The sequence below is a fragment of the Gracilinanus agilis genome, chromosome 1, assembly GCF_016433145.1.
Source record: "Gracilinanus agilis isolate LMUSP501 chromosome 1, AgileGrace, whole genome shotgun sequence".
Taxonomy (NCBI): Eukaryota; Metazoa; Chordata; class Mammalia; order Didelphimorphia; family Didelphidae; genus Gracilinanus; species Gracilinanus agilis.
This window is the reverse complement of record NC_058130.1, coordinates 87,018,519-87,045,181: the sequence shown is the minus strand read 5'-3', so window position 1 is coordinate 87,045,181 and position 26,663 is coordinate 87,018,519. Positions and strand designations below refer to the sequence as shown.

Sequence of the window (26,663 nt, the reverse complement as noted above, 5' to 3'; positions counted from 1 at the left end):
CAGAGAGAGATAGAGACAGGGGAGGAAGAGGGAGGAGAAGGGGAGGGGGGAGAGAAAGAGAATTAGCAACCACTGACAAACCCTGTGGCTTCTCTCCAAGGCTCTTAAATTCATTAGTTCTTACAATGTAGGACAGAATCAAACTTTCCTTACAGACAACTAGGGACAGTCTATAAAGGGTTCAATGAAACACCTTTCCCTGCCCCTCCACCCCCTACCCTCATTTCAGACCATATTTACTAAATTATTGGAGGCCACAGGCATCAATACTACTTTCTTATCATTCACTAAATCTCTATGGGTGACCTCTCAGTTTTATCATAGAAATTTTTCTTTTTCAAGAAAAAGAAATTGTCTCTGGCTGTGGCAGACAATGGTTACATCATCTTCCCAACAGCACAGAGAGTATTTCGACCACTGTGGAGCACATTCCCTGAACAGGGAATGTAAGCAACAGCTCAGCTCTCTCTACAAAGGGAACAGTGACATCCAGTGGAAGGTCTCCTCATCTTCAAAGTATCAGTCTCGTGCAGGATGCTCAGTTAGCCCTATCTCTAGGATGCCTTTTGCACTAAGAGACATGCTACATCACTTGTTCCAGATTTGTCTACAAAGCCATTGCCAAGGAATTGAAATGTTTGGGTATCCAAATTCCAAAAGGTATTTGTGACAGTCAGGACTGGCTTTCTGGGTCTAGGACAAGACTTCTCTTTCTGAAGTAACCAATGCAGCACATTTACACTAATTCCAAAGTACCTGCCTGCAACTGAAGCCCAAGAAAATGGAAAAGTTTAGTCTCTGTGTTTCTTCTGCCAACAGCATCTTCATGCTGTTTGGTGTAGGAGGCTAATGTCCTTCATTTTCTTACCCCATGGAAGATTCAGATTACCTTTCTTCATGGCCACAGAACCATGGAAAGTATTATTTGGCAAGATTCAGATTCAAAGAAATGAATTTCAAGATAATCCCTATGGGAGCATGAACCGTTCTGATAGCTTTTCCATGGTAACCAATGAGAACATAGATTTGATCAGAATCCACCATCCTTAGAGGACAATGGGTAAACTTTTCCTCCAATCTCTAAAAATCCCCAAACCAAAGGCTCTTTCCTTTCATTCATATGAAAAAAGAACCAACCACACAGTCATACACACAGCAGCAGCAATATGGCGAATGACAATTCTGAGACTGAACACATAGATTTGGATCCTATCACAACTCATTTTCCCCTAATTCACTGTCTAGTCCCAAGTCATCTACCCATGTTTGCTACTGCTCAAAAACTGAAGGCCTATCTGCAGTAAAAATAAGAGTAGCTTGCCAGAAACCTAGAAAGATATATTTTCTTGAGCAACTAACATTCTAATGGGGGAGAAAAGAATAAGTGCCTCTTAAAAACCTTAATATCAGAGGTGGCTGGGTGGCTCAATGGGTTGAGAAGCCAGGCCTAGAAATGGAAGGTCTGAGGTTCAAATCTGGCCTCAGACACTTCCCAGCTATGTGACCCTGGGCAAGTCACTTAACCCCCATTGCCTAGCCCTTAACACTCTTCTGCCTTGGAATCAATATACAATATTGATTCTAAGACAGAAGGTAAGGGTTTAAAGAAAAAAACCAATGCCTTCAAAGGGTTAAATAGGAAAAACAGAGGACCTGGAGAATAGATTGTTTCTGTTCTGAAGGTTTTAAGGGGAAGAAAGGGGTTAACTATTTCTCATAATTTGTTGTACATGAGAATAGACAAGACATTGAGGAAGAGGGTAGACAAAATAGATATCTGATGAACCTTACTCATATCTGAAGAGTGCAAATGAGTCTTGGACACACATAGTTTGGTATAGAAATACATCCAACTCAACAGGAAAACAGGTGGGGATAAGAAAAGGGAGCGTTAAGGAGAATAATACTGAGGAGGGGCTAGTCACACAAGAAAAACAAACCTGTTTCCAAAGTGACCATTAAAAGGCAAGGGAATTTTTTTCAAAAAGGGATGAAAGTTCAGGTATAGCCTATATCAGATTATTCACTGCCTCGGGGAAGGGAAGGGAGGGGAAGAGAGAGGAGGGAGAAAATCTGAACTTTAAAGACAAAAAACAATTGCCAAAATTTATTTCTACATAAAGAATTTAAAAATTGAGGGAAAAAAGAATATTAGCTTGACTAACTGATCAAGGGAACATGAATCATTGATGTGATACAGCTAAAAAGGATACTATATCTTACTTCTCGACTCCATACTCAGCCAAAACTAAAGCTATTCAAAAATGGCTCACTATAACCAAAAACAACTTAACTCAGATAATCAAAAAAAGTCTTAGTAAACTAGCTCCATTTCTATAGGAGGGTCTGGCATTAGATATGTGAGCAAAGACAAGTTATTTAATCTCTCTGAGCCTCAATTCTTCATCTGTAAAATAGATGTGATATTACTTGTACTATTGATCTTACAGGATTATAGAAGAGAAGCATTTTGAAATGTATATAACTTTATAGAAATGATAGTTATTACTTCATTCCTTCAATATATCTGTTATCCCTCCTATGTATGCATTCCTCCATCTATATGGCTCACAATCCATCAATGCCTTCTCATTCAGTATAATTGTCGTCTACATCAATCAGAAAGAACAATGGACTAGAGTTTGAGCCCTGCCTCTGTTATGTACTAGGGATGTTACAACAAGCAAGTCCTTCTCTGAGTCTCAGTTTCTCTCTCTGTAATATAGGTATATTAATTTCTTGCCTATGTAGCTCCCAGGGCCACGACAAAGATCAAATCTGAGAATGGATGGGGAACTTCGCAAACTGTAAAAATGATCATTCCTGAGGGAATCTGCCTCTGCCATCCTTTGGGAGATAAAAAAAGCTGCTGTGGATTGGCAAGATCCTAAAACAGGGAACCAACAACATTGACCAAGAATCCATGCAGAGGGGAAAAGGAAAGAGCAATGGCAATCAGAAAGTCTGGGATGATGCTGATGGACAGGAAAAGAGTCTGAAAAAAAACAGAAGTCAAGTAGCAAAGGCAAGTACAATTTCAAAGGAAATACATTACAGAAGAGTTATTGGACAACAGTGGTATCTAATTCAAATAGAAAGGATCCCCAACAGGCTGCATATTGGCATAGAAAACCACAAATCAGCATTATCAATAGTGCATTGTATAGGGTGGCATGGGGAGAGGCAGTATTAAACATTTCCCAATGATATTTTAATCGAGTTTGGGAAGCACGCACCTGGGCATGAGTCAGGGGCACAATGACAGATCTGTCAGTGGGTATGAAGTCCTATAGAGAGGATGCAATCATTCCTACATACACCCCTATTTAATTACTAGAGCTTCATGAGCACCTGTAGTCTGGGAAAGTCTCAAGAAAAGCCTCAGCTTTCAAAACACACTAAGATTCGATTCACTAGTGTTTTGTTATTCTCCTCTCCTCTAAAAGCTGCCCATGCCTTCCAGTATTAACTAAATCCCATCAGCAGGCAGCAGCAAGGAGGTGAATTCCCTCATTAGCTTCAAATGACTCAAAATACAAAAGCAACACCATCTTCTCTCCCCTCCACTAAGCACTGCTTGGTCATCATTTGCTCATTTGCTCTACTATATTTTCCAATAGGCTAAAAAATACAAAAATGAACAAGTCTGTTTATTCTGACTGGAAGAAAAAAATAACATCTAATCATTCACATTTGTATTCTGATAAGCTCAAGGACAATATGTCTACAGGCACACTCTTTCTTAGGAAATATATTAATTATAGAAAATATGTCTAGTAGCAACCATGATCCATATGCTGGTAGTCAGTCAGTGTCATTTGGAAAGAAAAGCAGATTGACCCAGAGGTGGTACCTGCAGGACCTCAGACGTGATAAAACCCTCAGGGAACCAGCCCAGACCCTTAATTTCATAAAGGGAGAAAAGCAAGACCCAGAGAGAGGAAAGGACTGGTCCAAAGTCAGAGTTAATTCATTTCCAGTCTGTCACTAGAAACCCAGGTCTCCTCTTAGGCCAATTCTTCTACTATATCACAAAGCACAGTGGCTGTTATGATTCAAGATTCTGAAAGCAGCAACTCCCAATTCAGATATTTCCACTTACTGTTAAGTAAATTTCAACATGGCACCAAAATCCTACCTGAAAGGACCTTGTTTACCTATTTGTATGTAATGCTACTAAAGTCAGGGGATACTAGGTATAACCAATTTTCCTGAATGCTCATTCCTGGTTCTCACCTAAAGTCTTCCAATACCTAGAATAACACAAAAACTGAGGTTCTCTTTCTGCCACCTGTGTGAAGATTTCACTGGGGAATTTATGAACACAATCTCAAGAAGTACTTCTTTCTAAACCGCATGTCCATGTTACTACCCTACAAAAACCTCCAATGCAACTCACTCTCTCTCTGTCTCTTTGTCTATCTGTCTGTCTGTCTCTCTCTCATTCTAAGGCAGCAGAAGAAAGCTAAGGGTTAGGCAACTGGAGAGCTCAAAAAACTCAGATACCATTTAATTCAATCCATACCTTAAAGGAATTTATTACTCCTACAAGGAGGGAGGTCTCCTATTCACAAGCTACATCAAACAATTACTGCCTTTATACATTCAGAAAGTCCATCTCCTGTATCCCTCCTCCTCAGAATTTCCATCTTCCTTCAAGGTCCGGCTCAGGTGCCAATCACAGAGAAAGCCTTTCTTACTGCCATCTAATTATTAGTATTTTCCCATCCCCAGCCCTCACAGAAGAATATAATTCTTTAAAGAGCTGCTTTGTTTTTTTTCTTTATAATTTCAAACACAGTGCCTTGCACACAGCAGATGCTTAATAAATGTTAGGCAAATTTGAATATGTTGAACTATATCCAGAGAGAGAACAAACAGGGCCTGAAAACAGGACGTGCATGAAGTATGAGAAAGTGAGAGGAGTAAAAAGCATCTGCTCACTTTGGGGAAACCATTTCGGTGGTCTGCTGGAAGGTGATTTCAGAAAAAAAAAAAAAAAAAAAAAAAAACGTTTTCTTTTGGAAAGTTCCTTTCAGCACCATATCACTGGGATGTGTCACTTTCATCTTTCTTTGACTTTGGATTGGGTTAGCCACAGCTGAACTGACGACCTGCTATAAATAGTAAAAAAAAAAGGAGAACCAATGGCACTTGGCTTCTGTCTACGTCTTACTTCTCTAAAACCAAAGGAGGCAGGAATATGAACCATTAATACAGAGAAACAAAACAACTATATTGTTTAAAACCACTTCATCACTTGACAATGAATGACCCCAAGCCCAAGGAGTTGCCCTTTTAGGACATGCTTTCGCTCTCCCTTCTACCTTCTCTACTAAACTAAGAACCGAGGAAACTGGAGAGTGGCACAGACACATCAGTTCCCTCAGGATGAAATACATTAGCATGGAGAGACAACCAGGCCATGGTTCCATTTTAACTGACCATCACAAAAGGGTCAGTCAACTTCAAACTAGTCCATCTCCTAAACAATATGTGGTGCATTTTAACCGATTGGGAGGCACTGAAGCAAAGGGGGTAGGTTGCACAGTAAATGAACGGCATATGGTGTTATGTGTTCATTATTTTCCATTGCTTTGAGATATTCTGCTTGAATGCTATCTTGGTAATCTTGGGGGAAAAAAGCGAAGAATAAGAGCTGGGGCAAAAGAGAGAACTAATTCAAAAAAGGGAACCCAATTCTAGTATTTATTCTTGCTCTAAAGGCTTCAGAAATAAGGTTTGAAAACACACCAATGACCAAACCCCAACTCAACAATTCCATTCATCCCAGCTCTACACATCCCTTTTAAATGAACCAGGTGTGTGTGCTGGATTCAATTCAAATGGCTTCTCAATTTCTTTTGCTCAGAGTGGAAGATAGTAAAAACAGTATTACAACCTAGCCTCTTTCTAGGGGCAGGGTGGGGGAGGGAAGTCATTGATAACCCATTAAAATGTATATATTTGTAAGTGAAATAACATGTCAAATGTCAGAAGCTAAATTTAGCAGAAGGAAAAGTTTATCTGTTGAAAAGAAGCAATCATTGTCGGAAACAGCCCTCGTTACAACTTCTGCTTTCATTGTTAATTATTACCAAGTATTAGTAGTTCCAAAAGGTACTGTGACACTGGGATACAAAGTTAATCTAATTTGCAATGGGATTAATGGAATAAAAAAGATAAGTGAAAAGTAAAACCCATTAATTAATCAAACTGAGAACATTATTAGTACAGAGAAGGCCCTAAAATCTCAGATGCTTTTAATGATATTTTATTTGCCTATTCATCTGGAAGAATTTTTTTTACAATCTAGAAGTATAATCTAACACCAATGTTTTTATTCTTTGCTATGTCTTTACTATGCCAGACGTTTCTGGCCTAGGCCTACCTAGAGCATTACAGACAGTTACCAGTATATACTATTTTTCAAAATGAATACTGACTGTATATCTCATACTAAAAGACCATCTAGTAATGGAATACTATTGTGCTCAAAGGAACAATGAACTGGAGGAATTCTATGTGAACTGGAAATACCTCCAAGAATTGGTACAGAGTGAAAGGAGCAGAACCAGGAGAATGTGGTAAACAGAGCCAGATATACTATGGCAAAACTGAATATAATGGGCTTCTCTACTAGCAGCAATGCAATGATCTAGGACAATGATGGGAAAACTACAGCTCGCCAGCCAGATACAGCCCCCTGAAATGTTCTATCTGGCCGTGCATGACATTATTCCTAATCTGACTAATACAAAGAATAGGATACAATACAATGAAACTTCGAAAGAGTTGCCTTAGAAACAGACTGACAGATGAGCATTTCCTTTCCTTTGGCCCCCTCTTTAAAAAGTTTGCCCATCACTGCTCTAAGACAATTCTGAGGGACATATGAGAAAGAACATTATCTATACTCTGAGGAAGAACTGTGGGAACAGAAACATAAAAGAAAAACAACTGCCTGATCACATGGGTCGATGGGGATATGATTGGGGATGTAGATGCAAAATGATCACCCTAGTGCAAATATCAATAATACGGAAATAGGTCTTGATCAATGACACGTGTAAAACCCAGTGGAACTGTGCATTGGCTACTGGAGGGCAGTGAGGGAGAGGGAGGGAAAGAACATGAATCTTGTAACCTTGGGGGAAAAAAAATTCTGAATTAATTAATTAAATAAGATTAAATAAGATTAAAAAAAAAAAGACCATCTAGTAGAATCCAGAAACTGCTGCTGAAGCTGTCACAGGTAGCAATTAATGCCCAGCATGGATTTTGGTTCAATTAAGTTATATATCAGCCCTAGATCAGTACCATCTTTGAAGCATTACAAACATTTCATCTTCACACAAAAACCTTTTGGATGCTCTCAATACATAATTCATGATCTCTTCTTAGAAGATAAATGCGGACCTCTCCTATGAAAAGGCCCTTCTCATCTTTAGCACAGGATTTATTGTTCCTAATAAAGAGGAAAAATATTAAATCCCATCTATAAACAATGGTTCTTTCAGGTCTTTTGCTGATTATAGTTAGGTTAATATTGCCAAAAGCCAACTGAAATGGTTAATATCTTTCATTTTATAATTCTATAATAGAAGAAAGTTACACAGACACAAGTGATGAAAAGTGCATTTTACACATGATTCAATGAAGAACAGAGGGGAAAATGGAACCCATTATTCTCATCATGAATGATTTGGAAATGGTTTTGCTTTTCAACATGAAATGTGCCTAAAAATAAGTTATAAATTTCTACTCACATTTGAAAATAGCTCTATCTAAAGAACTAAGTACTATTCAGAAGGTGCTCAAAGATATGCCTTTCATCCAAAAGAATGTGAGATGGAATTGCTCTTTTAAGGTCCATAGCAGTTATGGTGAAAAGTGTTCAGTTGACAGAAATTTTTCAGAGATATAACAGATCATTATCTCTTGTTCATAAGGATTTCTTTTTCTATAATCTCTAGGACCTGACCTAATCTTGGTGCCCTCTGTTGTAGTTGTTTAAATGAGCTTGCTGGAGCCAAAATGGCTAGACCCTACACAGAGAAGGTATTTAACTGGATCATATAGAATGACACCTCAAAGTCTGTGCCTTTATCATTCAATCACACAATAGAAGTTCTGGGGCAAAGAAATCTGGCATACCAGATATATTCAATGGGCTCTTCTGAACCATCCTGAACATGAACTAAAAGGCAAAAGTTATTCAGATACATGTCAATATAAATTAGGAAACCCAAGTTCTTTCCACTGTTAGTTCAACAAAGTGACGTTTCCTTCTGTCCAGCCCCTTATGCCCAAATACACAAAAAATACTTATCCAGATGTTCTTCTGGGCAAAAATAAATAATAAGGAATACAAGGCTCAAAGGGAACAGATAACAGTAGGTAAGAAGTAAAAGCTCTTTTCCTACAATGTCAGCAACAGCAACATACTCTTCAGAATTCGTATTCCTTCTAGGTATTTCATCTGATTAATAAAACAGCCTCTCGTTACCTTAAAGCTCAGCTTTTAGATGGGTTTTCCCTAGTTATAAAAGATGATGAATAAAAGCACCAGATTTAGAAACATCTTAGATCCTAATATAGGCAAACTTTCTGGTATTTCCCACCAAAACAGCTGTTATTCAGAAATAACTATGGAGATAAAACTAGGTACCCATAGGGTACTTTTAAGCATTTGGCAAAGCCTCTACAAAGGGCATTTAAATTTTGCTATGACAATTATATAATAAATCTGCAAAAAACAAAAACAAAAAACAAAAAACAACATTCAGATACAGACTGGTTATCAAACATGCCACCAATTATATTAACTCAGAGCAAAGAAGACCTTAATCCCTTCCCATCTTTAAAAGGAAAAAACTATGATTTAGCTAGATAGCATAGTGGATAGAGCACCAGACCTGGAGTCAGGAGGACCTGGGTTCAAATTTGGTCTCAAACACTTCCTAGCTATGTAACCCTGGGCAAGACACTTAACTCCACCTACCTAGCTCTTGTTGCTTTTCTGATTTAGAACTGATGGACAGTAAGAGTTTAAAAAAAAAAAAAGGAAACCACCAAAGAAAACATCTTCTTCAGAAGATGATTTTGGGATTCTATGTGTAACAGGTACTTTAAAGGAAAAATTTTAAAAGATGAATATTGTCACACAATCTAATGAGGCCAACACTAAAATTTCATCTGAAACTCTACATGGCGATGTGCCACATTTTCTTGTAAATGTTACTGTGGATAGTCAATCAGGAAGAGCCTGAGTCCAAAATGACTGTCAGGATGAATTATCCGGGCTGATTTTCCAAACAATTAATGTTCCCCAGATAAATGCACACTGCTCTATCATTAATCCTCTTTCTATAGTAATCCACACTGCATGTTTCTGATTTCTTTTATGATTATGATAGGCAAATGGTAGATTCCACCCCACTGCTCAATCTTTTCAGTTTACTAAAAGCAATAGCATAAGGAGGCAACATTTCTTGTCATTCCTGACCTGCCTCCACAGATACACCAAGACTCACACTAATTAAGTCTATGGAAACAAGCAGATAAAGCCACACAGTAGAGATTTGAAGATGCCCCATTACCTACAGAAAATAAGTCCTTGCTCAAGGACAAGAATTACAGTTTTTCCCCGCCGAGACCTTCAAGTTCATGTAATTCAACCTACATCTGAACAAAAAAATACATGCTATTCCAGGTCTTCTGTTTGAAAACCTTGAGTGCAAGGCCACAGACATCCTGCCCTTTGAGGTTCCTCTTTTGAACACTTCTAAATGTTGGGGAATTTCTCCTGGTATCCAACCTCTACAACTTCCATGCATCACTCATGGGCTTACCCTGGGGACCCAGAAAGAATAGCCCAATCCTTTTTCCATACACATATAAGCATAAATCTCAGCTCACTAAAAAATTAATCAATTTTTCTATTCTCAGGAGCACATTCCACTCCACCCCCGAGGGAGAAGGACCAAGTGTAGCCCAATTTTAGTGTGAATTTGCTAAGCAACAGCTGCATATTGACCCATTTTCCATATGCTTACACAAATAATGTGATCTCTTCCCAGGCAATTCTCAGATTCAGATTTAATTATCAGCATTCTCGGTATAATTTCCTAACTTTCTCACTCATTTATTCACACTGCCCCAGATGTTCAGCAAGAAGCATGTGACTAAAGCTGTTAGGTGTAGAGATTCACTGATATGATCCAGAGGTCTTTAAAATAAAGCTTGAAGGGGAGTAGAAAAATATTATCAAGATAAGACAATAAAATCTGATGCCTTGGAAGACAATAGATGTGAATTACAAGTAGCAGCCAACATATCCAGTTGTTTTCAGGAGCAAGCAACAAGGTAAAATATCAGAAATGTTAGCTATGATCTCAAAGAACAATAAACAGAATTGAGATAATAATTAGAGTGAAGTTGACATTTTAAATTCAAGGTAGTAAAAAAAATCTCTGAAATATTGCTGACATTTGATAGGATGAAACTTATAACTGAAAAGTAGCAACAGGAAGGTAGTATATGTTCCAAAGAAACATATCCAATAGCTTGATATGCTTTTGGGTGGAAATCACAAATATAATGAGAGAATACAGCAACAGGCACAAAGGGAAGATAAGAAAAATCAGAGAAATTCAGAGAGAAGTGTTTTATCAATCCCGAAAGAAGAAAAAAGAGAATGGGGGGAGGGGGAGAATATAATATGGCTATAAAAAAGTAGATCTAGAGGTACATAGAGGATACTTCCCCAATACAGCTCAAAAAATTAGAAATAAGGTGAAATGTGCCACAATTTAGTAAATTCACTAATATAAACTCTAGTTGAAGTGGAGTTTCTGATAGACTGTTGACTTGTCTGGATGATCAGTTAATTTTTCAAAAGGCAGAGGAAGTAATGAGGCAAGATGCTACTCTGGATTTACTGCCAACAATAAAAGAAGCTGCCCTGGAGTGACATAGGACACAATGACCATGCTGCCTTAAGAGTTTCTAACAATGAGAATGCTGGAGTTGACTATAAACCCTAGGCTTGAGGAGGAAAAAAAAGATTTCTAACTTTTTGAGGATAGAGTTATTATCTCATGGCCTAAAATGCTAAAGAAGGATTAAGTCTAAAGAACAAACTTCTAACAATTAAATTAACAATTAAAATTAAAATTCATGGTTAAAGAGGAAAAAAGAACATGACAGTGCAGAGCACTACTAACTACTTTAAGAGGGCAGTAAGTGGCACCATGATTGAAGTGTGGGAGTGGGAGTCAGAAAGATCTGAGTTCAAGTCCAACTTTAGACACTTACTAAATGTGTAACCCAGGACAAGTCACTTCACCTCTGTCAGTCTCAGTTTTCTCATCTGTAAAATGGGGAATAACATCATCTACCTCCCAGAATCATTGTGAAGATAATATTTGTAAAGCATTTTGCAAACCTTAAAGCATTATATAAATGCTAGTTGTTATCCTTACAAAAAAAGATTCTAGGAGAGAAGTGGGAAGGGACACTGGGAAGTGGCAGCGATTTTTTATCTTTTTTTTTTTCACTCTTACCTTCTGTTTTAGAATCAATACGAAATATTGGTTCCAAGGCAGAAGAGTAGTACAGGCTAGGCAATGGGGGTTAAGTGACTTGCCCAGGGTCACATAGCTAGGAAGTGTCTAAAGCCAGATTTAAACCCAGGTTCTCCCAACTCTGGGCCTGGTTTTCAATGCAGTGAACCACCTAGATGCCCTAGACAGTGATATTTTAAAAGGGCACCAATAAAAACATTTTTTTAAAAAAATGAACATGAATGGCTATACAGATAATTCCTAAAAAGCTTTTTGTTGTTCTTCAAAGAAGTATAATTCATTTTTCAAATATTTATAAAACATCTATTGTGTGCAAAGCACTATGATTTCAGGGAGACAAAGATGAAAACATGATCCCTGGTCCTCGTGGAGCTTATGAAGGAAGGAATAGTCTTAGGAAGATTAAGTCGCCCAAAATGAGCAGGTTTGTAGAACATTCTAAGGATAAGAAAAAGGACTTTTAAATACTATATTTGGAAAAGAAGATGAACAAAGAAGAAATAGGCCTATTGCTTAGGGTAATAATAATAGATGGTGTCATGGTAACAGTTGGGGAAAAAAAAGCAGAACAATTCAACTCCCTGAGCTTTTTATTTTGTTCAGGAGAATGATCTTCAGAATGAAAAAGTGAGCATAAGCATGGTTAAAGGGACTGAAGTGCAAAATATTAAGGAGATGTGAAAATGCTTAGTTACTTGCAATGGGATCAAGTCTCTAGACCCAGAGAAGTTACATTCCAGAGTAACGAAAGAACCGGCTGTTGTGATCTGAGAACTACTGTTAGTCAGCTTTGAAAAATCATGATGGACAGGAGAATTACCTCCATTCTACAGAGGAAAAAAAATGGAGGGCCAAAAAAGCTAATTAAGTTGATAAACCAGATAAAGAATGGAGATTTTCTGATAATCTCAAATTCTCATTTTATCTTGTTGATGAACAACAACTGTTGTAATTATTGTCAAATTCCATTCCAAGAGCAAGAGCAATGGAGTGTTTTTATTACTGAATCGGTTAACAGGTTAAGTTTGGGAAAGAGCTGGTAGCGTGAGAACATGCCGAGTAGTGGAGATGATGAAGAAGGGGAAGAAAAGGAAGAGAAAGAGGTTTAGTATCATACCACAGTGGTCTAGGAAGTACCAGTTTAAGACTCCTAGATGCCATAAAGATACATAGGGAAAGCAGCAATCAAAAATCAGAGTTCCCGTTGTCCTAGAAATTTTCTTTGAGGGCTAAAGGTGAAATCCTTTGTTAGGGAAAGGTTAGCAAAGAGAAAGAGTGACACTTAAGTTTGAAAAGTCAGAAGTGATTTTTTAAATTTAGGCATATTCACAATTACTGCCAAATCATGCTGAAATACATATGAAAACAAATTTGAGTAATTTCATCTGCTTTTGTGGAAAAAAAAAATTTTTTAATGTCTTCCCTCAACTGCCAAATCCATTTTTCCTCCAAACTTCACTATTTCTAATAAGATCAAACTACCTTTTCAGTCAATCAGCTTCGCAACCTTAAGAGGGCTTTCCAATTCTTCAGTTTCTCTCTCTTCTCCCTCCCCTCAATATAGATGATCAGCTGCCAAGTTTTGCTCATTATACCTCCATCTGTCTTGCATCCATACTTTTTTTTCTCCACTCTGGCTGCCACCACCCTCATACTGCCTCTGATCACCTCTTGCTTCAACTACTGAAATAACCTCCTACCTGGATTTGGTCTCAGTCTCCCTTCTCCAATCTGTCTTCCTAACTCAAGAATCTTCAGTAGCTCTCTATTACATTAAGGTTGAAATATAAAAACATCAGGGTGGCACTTACAGTACTCATAATCTAGCTGCAAGCCTGACCTTTCATTACTCCCCTTCTTGCACCCTACATGTTAGTGAAATTGTCTTACCTGCTCTTCTCCAAACTTAGCACCCAAATACCTCCTCTATACCTTTACACAAAATTGTCCCCTATACTTGCAATGTATTCCCCCTGTAAAAGGGAATTCTTGGTTATCTTTGAGTTCACACTCGTGAAAAGGGAATCCTTTGTTCTCTTTGCCCAGTTGGAGTTAACACTTTGGTTAGCAAATAACCTTGAATCAACACAAGCTTGAACTAGGTGGGAGAAGCTTGAAAACCACTTAATGAATTCACACCCTACTTGATGCTAGGTGAGAAGACAACCAGATAGTTGGAGAGTTCCACTCTTTTTTTCTAACTCAAACAGTCAGAAACTTGTTCACACCCTCAGAAAGTGTGAACCTTTTTGCTGAGCATTCACACCTCCAAAAGGTGTGAACTAGTTCCCTCAAAGACCACCCCCTGGATAGTGCTAGACAATTTGGAAGCTGTGATTGGCCCCTCTGAAAAGAGGCAGGGACCGGAAACCACTATAAAAGCCATGAAGACAGTCTGGTGGAGGAAGGCTGGTGAAAGGCTGGTGAAGGCTTTTGGAGAAGGAGACCTTCTGGAAAAAAAAGTCTTCTGGCTGAGTCTTCTAGCTTTCCTGGTTTGTGGAAGACTGCTCTCAATATCTTCTTTGGAATTCCACGTGGTGAGTTTAAAGACTGAATCTTCTTGAACTTCTCTTAAGGAACTTCCCTTTAATAGAGACTCTGTGAATAAAGCTTTGCTTCATTCACCTCCGGGCCTCTGACCCTCTGACTCTCGGCTGAGGGTTAATTAGATCTATCTAGGGGATCGTAGCAATTTACCTACTGTGTTAGATTCCTATTTCCTTATTTCTTCTACCTCTTTTCAATTGTAAATAAATTCCCATAAAGTCAATTTTAACTTGTGGTTATTCCTTAATTGGGGAAATTTCCCCTGGCAACCACTTTTTAATATATTCAACCAAAAAACCCTTTTCCCCCCTTACACCCCTCCTTTCTCAACTCCACTTCTTCAAAGAACCCCTAATCTCCCTTCAAGCTGAGCACATGAAAATTAAATCCACAAAAACTGATGAGTTTGCTGAGAGAGAAAAGGATAGGATCTTTGGTGTATACCTATAGATGAATCAACAAAAGATACTAAAAAGTATGGTTAGGTAGGTAGCAAAACTAAGGAAGAAAAATGCTACAAAACCTAGAGAGGAAAGTATCCAAGAGGAGTGAAAGGAATGAGAACTGAGAAAATGCCACTGGATTTTGAAAAGATCATTGATAATTTCAGAATTTGATATTAGAAGCCAGATTGTAAATGGTAAATTGAGTCAGAAGAAAAGGGAACAATAGAGGCAACAACAACTAGAGATGGCCTTAAAAAAAAGTGTATATGTGTGTGTGTGTGTGTGTGTGTGTATATATATATATATGTATGTATTTCCAATTACATACATAGATATGCTTTTTTCCACAATTACATGTAAACATTTTTATCATTCATTTTAAAAAATTTTGAGTTTCAAATTTTTTCTTCTTTTTTCTCCTGATAGTCTTTTTTTAAAAAAACCTTAACCTCTGTCTTAGAATTGATACTAAGTATCCATCCCAAGGCAGAACAACAGTAAGGAATAGGCAATTGGGAATTAAGTGACTTGCCCAGGGTCACACAGCTAGAAGTGTCTGAGGCCAAATTTGAACCCAGGACCTCTTGTCTCCAGGCTGGCTCTCTATTTGGGAAACCTAGTTGCCCCTTGACATTGGGTTTTGTTTGACTTCAAATTCAAACGTCAGTAGTATGATATGGTTGCTAAAAACATAATGCAAGGGGGCAGCTGGGTAGCCCAGTGGATTGAGAGCCAGGCCTAGAGATGGGAGGTCCTAGGTTCAAATCCGGCCTCAGACACTTCCCAGCTGTGTGACCCTGGGCAAGTCACTTGACCCCCATTACCTACCCTTACCAATCTTCCACCTATAAGTCAATACACAGAAGTTAAGGGTTTAAAATTTAAAAAAAAAAAAACATAATGCAAACTCAGGTTCCATTATCAGAAATATATCAATTGAAGTAAATAGGAGTCCCAACATGCAATGGTCAGTTCACAGTCACTGAAATGTTCTGTTCCACACTGCATATCACATTTTAAGAAGTTAATGACATACTGGAACACAGAGAATGGTAAACAGGATAGCAAAAGGTCTGTCTGGAAACCACTCAAGTTCAACAGCAAATGATTAAAAGTATGTTCAGCCTGGATAACAGAAGACAACAGAAGGGGGATAAATTTGAGGTCAGCAGAAATAGGTTCTGGCTCCCACGGTTCATGGATATATGACCATGGGCATTATAATATACTCAACCTTTCTTGTCCTCAATTTCCTCATGTATAAAGTGAGAATGCTACTTGTCTTACAGTTGTAAGGGAAAACATCTTACAAAACAAAGCACCAATATGAATGATAATCATTATTATTAATAATAATAATAAGCATGTCAGCTGTCTTCAAATGGTTATAATACTAGCATTTCCTTCTCAGGTTATTGTGGGAATCAAACAGGGCAATGTGTAAAGCACTTTGCTATTATTATTTGAATGGTTAAATGTATGTCATCTAAAAGGGGGATTAAATTTATTCTGTATAACCTAAGATGGCAGAATTAGAACCAAATGAACAGAAATTATAAGGGAAAAGGTTACAGCTCAATTAAGAATGTCCAATCATTTAGAACTATCTAAATATGGATGTAGTTAAATATTGGGAAACTAGGTAGTGAAGTCCATAGAGTGTCAGATCTAGAGTCAGGATAACATATCTTTCTGAGTTCAAATCTGGCTTTATACAATTACTAGCTGTGTGCTTGGAAAAGTCACCTAATCCCTGATTGCTTCAGTTCCTCATCTGTAAAAAGGGGACACACTGAAGAAATAGCAAGCCACTCCAGTATCTTTGTTTTTGTTTGTTTGTTTTTTAAACCCTTATCTTCTGTCTTGAGCAGAAGAGCAGTAAGGGTAGGTAATGAGGGTTAAGTGACTTGCCCAGCTAGGAAATATCTGGGGCCAGGTTTGAATCTAGGACTCTATCTCTAGATCTAGCTCTCAAACCACTGAGCCACCTAGCTGCCCCCTACTCTAGTACTTTGCCAAGAAAACCCACAGATAAGCCAATGGATCATGAAGAGTTAGACAACTGAATAACAACAAAATATGGAATGGGATGCTTTAGTGACTATTTTCTAAGTAGAGGAGTTCAAGCACAGTCTATCAGGGTTATCATAGAAGAGATACCCGCAACAGATGGGAAATCCTACTAGATGATCCAACAAATAAGATTCTACTAGTGAAAGTTGAAAGACATAAAATCAGGATGAAGGCTAGCAGAAATCTGTGCTGAGTCATGAAATATACTCCTTCAAGCCACAGTTGGAAAATGCCTCACTAAGCACAAAATGAACTAATATGAAACAGCCATGCACAACCCGTCACCCCCACAGAAAAGTAAAAACAAAGGGGTGAGGGATTGATCCCTAGAAAGGAAAGATGCTTGAAAGAGTAGGTCATGTGGCTGGTTAGCCAAACAGGCCCACCTTGAAACAACTTCCAATCTCAGCTCTGTGTAGTTTAGGTAGAAATCATAAACTGAGTAAAACGAGATTAGGGGGAGATGACAGAGAATCAGATTAGTCAAAGTCAAAGAATAAACAGGGAAATCAGAAAACTTCCATGTTCTTTTCTTGACTTGCTAAGATTTGCTGTGTGACCTTGAAAATATCACTTCCTGGTATGTGAGTCAATTTCCTCATCTGTTGAATGCACAATTGGCTAAGGCTCAAAAGCCTGACAGATTTAAATATGCAGTAGTCAATTGCATGTGAAATATTCAGAAAATACTCTGGATAACAAATTCTAGTTATCAATACTTGGCTTCAGACATAGAGGGCTTTAAAGAATGAATCACAATATGGGCTGCACAATTTTAATTTGAACAAAGTTAATCTCTTAAAGGCACCTTCTTAAATATACTGGAAGTGGTTTTGCAATAGATGGACTTCCTTTCAATGGGTTTCAAAAGTAAATGTTCTGAAATCAGGACAATCTTCTAAGTTCCATAATAGCCAGTGCTTTAGTAACTCTCCCTTAGCTGCTGGATCCAACCTGGTTCTACACCAGAAAAATCACAACTTCCTGAAGCCTCCCACAAAGAGAAAATGTGCCAAGAAAAATTCCCTCTGGCATACATAGGTTAAATAGGGCACAAAGGAAAGCCAGATCTTTTTCCCTTAGAAATCAAGCAAATAGGGGGCAGCTGGGTGGCTCAGTAGATTGAGAGCTAGATCTGACCTTAGACACTTCCAAGCTGTGTGACCCTGGGCAAGTCACAACCCCCATTGCCTAGCCCTTAGGGCTTTTCTGCCTTAGAACCAATACACAGTATTGATTCTAAGATGGAAGGTAAGGGTTTTATTAAAAAATAAACAAGCAAATGAACTGATTTATCATTTTCTAGGCTTATCTATCCTATGGAACAGAGAATTTCATTAATAAACAGCAAAGTATTCAAATGCTTCAGACCTAGTAATAAAAATCTTCATATACAGGAAACCTAACAGTCTCCTATCCCCAACCCTTCTACATCCTCTGTTACATCTCACTAATCCCAATTCACTGACAAAGTCCAATATTTCAAAAGACACTACTCTTTTCACTCACCAGAATCTTAGCATCGCTCTTTGAACTGCTAGCAGATCTTTGGGTCCTCAGAGGATCTTCATAATCAGTAACATCAAAGTTAGACTTCCATACCATCACCTGAAGAAACAAATGTATAGATGAATGCATGCATATCAAACCACATGGGGGTCTCAGTCAACTGTGGAAATAAGCCTACTTATACACCTAAGAAAGAGGAGAAAAATTCAGTAGCAGACATAAAAGCAGGTAGCTGGTGGGCCTAAATAAGACAAAAGAAAAACTGCTTCTTCCACTTATTCCCTTATTATTTGGTTTTCCTAGAAAGCCATGTATTTTTAGAAATTAGATCCTTGAGTTTTCTTGTCCTAGTGATAGGAGAGTAATTTGAATTGTCAGAGGCTAGCATTGGTAAATGCAATTAGAATCAATGTATTTGAGAGGCAGCTATATAGCACAGTGGATGGAGTACCAAACCTAGAGTCAGGAAAACCCAGGTTCAAAACTGACCACAGACACTTCCTAGCTGCAAGTCACTTAACCTCAATTGCCTAGTTATTGCCACTCTTCCATTTTAGGATTGATACTAAGACAGAAGGTAAAAGTTAAAGAAAAAAAAAGAATCAATGCATTCTGTAGGATATGAGGAATTTTTACAGTAGGCTTAGCAACTTTTAAAGCAACAGATACTTTCAAGAGTGGCCCATACATTCATTTGGCTTCTCATCTAAAAAATGTCAGCCCACTAAAGAGTTGAAAAAGAATAACATCAAGAGCTCACTCCTTTCTCCAGATTCTGTCAATTCTGAGAGGCTTGGTCTATGACCTTAAAGAAATTATCATAATCTGGAGAGAGTCACTTTAATTCAAGTGAAAAAGTAAAAAGTACCAGAAGCTGGACTATACTGCAATGGGATAGACATACAGAAAGTACTTTATATATTCTGTAATCTTATCAAGGTAAGATGAAATAGAACTAAGGACCCAAAAGAAAACTTGAAATAAAGGAGAGAAAAAGCAGAGAAACAAATAACTTTATGTTTGTTTTAAAAACAAATACACAGGGGGCAGCTAGGTAGCTCAGTGGATTGAGAGCCAGACTTAGAGATGTGTGTGAATGGAATTAGCTCACCCTCATTCATTTGTTTAGACTCTAGCCACCAGGAATAATGTCACCCCACCCAACTTAGAATTAAGTGGGAGGGGAAGATCTGTTACCCATACAGGATTGTAAGTAACAAATTGAAAACAAGGTGTTGAGGCTGCCATTTGTCCACTTAAAATTGGAGGTGGATGCAGGAAGTGACTAAAGATGCTATCTTTTAAATATGATGGTAACTTCCTGTGGAGGCAGTTGGCGCTTTGAACTTGGTGTTGAAGGATCCTCTGGTGAGACCTCAGACTGCTTCTCTTTGAATTGTCACGTGGGTAAGTTAGGCTGACTCTTTCTCTTATCCTTGGCGTTTCTCTAGCCTTAAGAAGGCCTCTCTTATGGGAGGAGGTCTTGTGGCTAGAAGCCTTGTTTAATTAACCTCTGTGCCCCTCTACTGGAGCCTCTAAATTCCTACCTGGTTCGGGCCTCTGGTCCGGGCCAGAGTTTCTCTCTCAATTTCCCTACCTTCAACCTTCCTAATGGTAAATAAACCAACATAAAAGTCATCCTGACTTGGGTCTATTTTATTTCAAAATCAAGTTAATCGATTTCTGGCAACCACACCTTAAATATCTAGTCTCCCCTGTTACAGATGGGAGGTCCTAGGTTCAAATCTGGCCTTAGACACTTCCCAGTTGTGTGACCCTGGGCAAATCACTTAACCCCCATTGCCTAGCCCTTACCTCTTTTTTGCCTTAGAACCAATACAGTATTGATTCTAAGATGGAAGGTGTGGGTTTTAAAAAAAATACACAGGGAGGGATGAGTAATAGCTTTTAAAATGTTGTCATTTCTACATAATAAAAGAAAGCCAGCAGATCATTTTAAGGGCATTCTGAGATTATCTTGCAAACTGCAATCAAAAACTGAATCAAGAAGACTCTAAGCAATCAATCAGCAGCATCAATCTAGTGAGGAAAGAATACTGGCCTAGAAAAAGTCAAGAACTCCAAAATGAAAAGCTCCACACTTGCCCTCTTCATTCTAATCCCCACTGGGACTCAGAAATAAGTTCACAACTGGCTCCATGATTTTTGCTATTGTACCAACACATCTCTGTCTCCATTTTACTTTCTAATAAAATGGCAATGGAAACTATTACATTATGGTATGACAATAGTAATGGTTAAGTACAAGTAGAATCAAAGTATTCTGTGAGAAAGGGGAAAATTTTACGGGTTTAATAAATTTTCAAACTATGGCTACTTGCAAGGCTGGTTCTTAGCTTTAAGACATTTGTCAAGGGCTCCAGCATGTGAAAGAAAAATTAAATTTAAGTTTAAAAATTCCCATCCTTATCCTGGCCATGATGTATCAAATCCAATCTATATTCTTACATACTTAGATTTCTGCCATACAACAGATAAGGGAGAATAAACCACCAAGAATAATATCAATGGAAGGCTGCCACATTTAATAATCAGAGAATGCACCTCATTTTAAAGTCCATGAGTCTTAGAGGATGAAGGAAACAGAGTGGCATGGTTGCACACTCTACAGTCCCAACTGGGTACCTGACAGATATTTATACTTACTTGTTCATCAGTACCTCCGGAAGCAAAAAATTCTCCTGATCTTGAAAAGGCAACACAGGTTGCTGGCCCCTATTATTAGGTGGGAGTGGAGACAGAAGGAAAAAGAGAAAAAGAAAAAGAATCACATTAAATTATAACATGTAAAGAAAACAAAAGTTTGTTAAACTGGAGCTGATACAAGACCTTTAAAATAGAAGCCCTTTTCCCCACAGGACTGAATCTTGACCAGAAGGATGGTATCCTATGCATCTCTATCTCTATGTATCATTCATCTGTTCTCTGAATTACTTTTCAGGAAAGATTCCTATATCCTCCTGCTCCCTCTGCCCTGGCCCCCTATCACATCCCCTTCCTCTCCTCACCAATATCAAAAGAGTTATCCAAAAGCCCCTTCCCATCTCTACTTTCTATCTAAAGGATGTCCACCTCTATAACTCCCTAGTAAAGCCTAAGGCTTTTACAGATGACTCCCAAATCTAAATATCCAGTACTAGTCTCTCTCCTGAGCTCAAGCCTCACATCTCAAATGCCTATTGGCTATTTCAAACTCAATATACACTGTAGAAATCTCAAATTCGGGGGCAGCTGGGTAGCTCAGTGGATTGAGAGCCAGGCCTAGAGACTGGAGGTCCTAGGTTCAAATCTGGCCTCAGACACTTCCCAGCTGTGTGACCCTGGGCAAGTCACTTGACCCCCATTGCCCACCCTTACCACCCTTCTACCTAGTAGCCAATACACAGAAGTTAAGGGTTTTAAAATGTAAAAAAAAAAAAAGAAAAGAAAAGAAATCTCAAATTCAACATGTCTAAAAACTAAGTTCATTTCCTCCTAAAATCTTCCCTTCTTCCAAACTTCCCATCTCAATCAAGGGCTGCAATCCTTGATATTATCATTGGCTCCTCATTCTCCTTTACTCAACATATTTAACCTTGCTAAATCCTGTCATTTCTACCTTCACAATAATTTTCATATCTGTCCCCTTCCCTTTACTCACAAAGGCTCTACTCTAGTTCAAATCCCCATCTTTTCCCTGACATGTTAATTAGATTTACTGAATTGCTTTTCCTAACCTCATATGTTCTTTATTACTGAAGATAGTTCTCTGAGTAGGGAAGGGTTATACACAAAAATGAAAATAATGTTAAAAAAATGTAAATTTTGGGGGGCAGCTGGGTGGCTCAGTGGACTGAGAGCCAGGCCTATAGATAGGAGGTCCTAGGTTCAAATATAGCCTCATACTCTTCCTAGCTATGTGACCCTGGGCAAGTCATTTAACCCCCATTGCCTAGCCCTTACCACTCTTCTGCCTTGGAATCAATACACAGTATTGATTCTAAGATGGAAGGTGAGGGTTTAAAAAAAAAGTAAATTAAAAAAAAAAAAGAAACATCCCATGAAGCATCCTATGCAATCCTAGACAAAGAATAAATTATATTTCAAGCTTCCAAGTTGCATAAAGAATTGAAGCAAAGTTCACCAAAATGCACAGCTAGATCATCTCTTTTTTGCCTAGAAGAGATAAAAATGCCAGCAATGTTACACTCAGTCAGGTCTGCAGCCATCTAGCCCAAGGTTCAATCTCTGACAAAGGACATGGAAGAGGACACAGTTTCCCTCCTCAATACCAACCCCTCCAAGTTTAGGGACATTCCCCATAACAATGTTGTTTTCCCCAGAGTATACCACTGTGGTTTATTCATGCAGCATTCATCTTAACCCTTCTGACACTAGGAATATTTTCACCTCTTGGGTATCTTGAAGACTTTTCTGAATAACAGCTGGCACTAGAGAATGACCAGGATAGAAGAAAGTTGGGTAAGGAGTGTCACAAGGTAGGAATCTGGAAAGACCTAGAAGAATCCACAATTTTAGATTCTTCAAATATAGCTACCCCATTTCTTACTAAATGATTTCAAAACTGTTTGAGGAGCTACAGTACCAACAATATGCTACTCCCTCTAGCCATAAGTCCAACATATGAGCAAAGAGAGTAGGAACCAAAGCTGGATAAATTAATATACTGAAAAGAACAACAGAGATGCCTCCCCTACAATTGCTGCTAAGGTGGCTGTCCTCAAGAAGCAAAGGTAATTTGATAGAAGAGTTATGGGAAAACATAACTGTTTATACCCAGAGTGAGGAGGGAATCTGGGATAGTTTTCCCACTGTAAACATTCCAGACTGGATATATTTGAGCAGTTATGTTTTTGTCACAAACACCATAGCAATAATAGCTATATACTGCTTTATATAGAATTCTTTCACCCAATGCTCATAACAACAACAAAAGACCGAAAGGGTGGAAAGAATTATTATCAGATAAGGGAACCAAAGGGAGAGAACAAAACTGACCTGTCCAAATTATAAACATAATTTTAAGCCTGATATATTTTTTATTTCATAGTATTATCCATACAAATGGAAAACTGGGCACAATATGAAATGTATAAATGGGAAGAGAAGGGCAGTGGGGAGGTCAGGAAGAAAAGGGAAGGAAAAAAGTATATGAAGCCTAAATAAAGACAAGTTTGCCTTAGCACAGGTTTCACTAGTGATTAGTTCTAAAAAGTTTCAGTAACAAAAATGACTTAACAAATACTTGTGAGTTAAGTTCCTTGCCTGACCTCACTCAACCCTGACCACAAAACATCTTGTTGGGTACCCTATGTATAGAGACAAAGTTCTAAGGGTGGAATCACAATGAGAAGGAGATAAGAAAACAAATGGAATTCCAATTCTCTGACCATTTCCAAGATTACATCCTATTTGGGAAGGCCAAGTGGAAGCCAAATATTCTAGTAGGATCACATAAGACCCCAACATGGCTCAACTAGAAAACTAAGACCCCCTGCCAGACCTAATCCACAACTACAGTCACTAGGCTCTTTTGCCTTTGCCAAGAGGTCACTGAAATTCCATGCCCCTCCAACTAAGAACCGATTATACACTGAAAAAAGTGTGAATCTCATTCAACAAATATTTGGAGGTGGAGTTGTGCACTGCTAAGAGGGTTCAGCAAGATAGGGCAAGTGCTCTAATGTTTGGTGGAAACTAAAACCATGAGTTACTAAATTCATTCCTGATAACTAAAATGTTTACCAAATAAAAGTTGGCACAACTCGTACACTCTGCAATAGAGTCCTCTGAAAAGAATCATGGACATAAGAAAGCAGTCCATTTATATGGAATAGTGTGATAACAGTCAAATTTCATTACCTCACCTCAGTAGGCAATAGCAGTTAGTTTCCAAGTTCAGAGACAATCAAAGTTCCAACTTTGGACTGGCATTTTCAATGTTCATATAACCTTTCAGGAGCAAGAGTATAATATACTCCCAGGACAGGCCCTCATAGAAACTAAAATATTATACCCCAAACTAGTCAGTCAATAAATATTTACTAAGCAGCTACTATGTGCGAGGCAGCAGGCTAAGTGCTAGGGATACAAAAAGAGGCAAAAGATAATCCTTGTCCTTAGGAAGCTCACACTCTAATTGGGGGGGGGGGGGGGGGGGGGCCAGGATAATACCACAAGCCTTTTACTGCTACTGTTCAGCAAAGATGCAATACCAAAGGTAGTTCGGATCGTTAGGCCTGAGAAGACCATAGAAGCTCATATCTACTCCAGGGAACACTTGCAAGTATTTTAGGACTCTGCAGGCTTTTACGCTTTTACCCTAAGGAAGCCATCCATAAGAAAAAGTCCCCATATACTTCAAAATCTTTGAAGCCCCACTTTTTGTGATAGCTAGGAATTGAAAACAAAGTAGCTATACATCAACTTGGCAATGGCTGAACAAATTGCAGCATGTGAATATCATGGAATACTATTGTGCTGTAAGAAATTATGTCTATTGGGACTACAAAGAACAGAAAGACCTATGTGAACTGATGCAGAACGAAGTGAGTACAGCCAAAAAACCATAACAATGCAAATAAAAAGGAGGCACATATGTATATAAACGTAACAAAAATGTTTAAAATCAAACAGAACTGAGGCCTAGAGACGGGAGGTCCTAGGTTCAAATCAGGCCTCAGACACGTCCCAGCTGTGTGACGCTGGGCAAGTCACTTGACCTCCATTGCCCACCCTTACCACTCTTCCACCTTAGGAGCCAATACACAGAAGTTAAGGGTTTGAAAAATAAGAAAAAAAAATAAAAAAAATCAAACAGGACTCAAATGAAGGTCCACAGTATTTTTTCAATATATCAATCAGTTGTATTGACTAGCTCTCTGGGAAGGGAACATATGGGTTAACTATGGTGATATAAGAAACAGAAAACATCAATTAAAACTTATTTTTTAAAAAGATAGGGAAAAAACAGCAAACCCCTAGGAACATGTATCTACTAAGAACAAAGCAATCTGACAGCTCCCTCTGACTCTGAACACAAAGTGCAAGAGGGATGGTCACTCTATTCTTCTGACTGATTCCTTGGCTTCCAGTCCACACACTGGCAAATGAAAGATGCTGGTTTGTATGCATTAGTCTTATCTCCCCACCTTGACTACAAGTTTTCTGAGGGCATAAAATCATGTCTTTGCTTCATTATTCCTAGATCTGTAACTGATAAATATTTGACCTACTCTTTGAAGGCTCAGTTTTCAATATCAACTTCTCTTTAAAAACACCTCAAGGGGGCAGCTGGGGTGGCTCAGTAGATTGAGAGCCAGGCCCAGAGATGGGAAGTCCTGGGTTCAAATCTGGCTTCAGACACTTCCTAGCTGTGTGACCCTGGGCAAGTCACTTGACCCCCATTGCCTACCCTTACCACTCTTCTGCCTTGGAACCAATATCCAAGACAGAAGGTAAGGGCTTTGAAAAAATTTTTAATAATTAATAGCTAGATAAATAAATAAATGAGCGAGTGAGTGAATAAATAAATGAATAGATGGATAAATGAATAAACAAATAAGTGAATGAATTGTTGTGTGAATGAATGAATGAATGAATGAATGAATGAATGAAGTTAAGGGCGCCTCAGGATGGGGGTGTCATGGGAGGGAGCAGTTAACTGGATAGAAAGTCAGGCCTGGAAACGGGAGGTCCTGGGTTCAAATATGGACTCAGACACCAAAAAACCATCAGGAAGCAGACAGAAAAGCTAGTCAGAGAATAATTTCAAGTGTACATCTGAAGTAACTGCTGGATATTGAAGCCCTTTCCTAGATATTTTAGCCCAGTATGATTGGTTATGTATCAGGCTAAGAGCTCAAGGAAACTAACAGGTACTAGAGGTTTGGTGCTTGTTCAAAGACAGTTCTGGGCAGAGCTAATGTGGCACAGGCTGGGTGAACCTTAAATATACCTTTGGAAGACTGTTCATAGCCACATCTGTCTTAAACCACACATCTACACATGCATATGGGCTCTAAGGTGATTTTTGTTTTTGAGTAAGGGAGAAGAGGATATAGGAATATGTTTACCTCCAAAGGATCTCAAAAGATTTTTCTGGGTAGTCACAGGGTAATCTGGGTAAGTACAGGGAAATAAAGCCATTTTTTGTTCATAGATATTTTTCTATTAAAAAAAAAAAGTATACACTTAACCAAACATAATGCTGCAATCTTAAACAAGAACCTCCAAAATGGCAAAACTATACATTTCTATTGGTTTCTTTTAAATCCTTTGATATGATAGCACAAAATGATTGTGTCCCTTTCTGAAGCTTTTTTTAAAATGTCTGTATATTTTTCTAGATCTTATAGTTGCTTCTGCTGCTATTATTAATTACATAGTCATACTAGGTGTATAATGCCGATTAGGTATATATATATATATATATATATATATATATATATATATATATATATATATATATATATATATA

At 38.3% G+C, this 26,663-nt stretch overlaps 1 protein-coding gene across 1 annotated transcript in view; it reads right to left on the bottom strand.

Moving 5' to 3' along the window:
• Nucleotides 1–26,663, bottom strand: part of POC1A (POC1 centriolar protein A) — a 171,987-nt gene that overhangs the window by 87,699 nt on the left and 57,625 nt on the right. Inside the window, exons 7-8 of the mRNA XM_044674969.1 lie at nt 20,831–20,899; nt 18,190–18,262 (exon numbers count right to left, since the gene is read on the bottom strand). Of these exons, the coding sequence (XP_044530904.1) occupies nt 18,190–18,262; nt 20,831–20,899 (142 nt within the window). The remainder of the gene's footprint in view (nt 1–18,189; nt 18,263–20,830; nt 20,900–26,663) is intronic.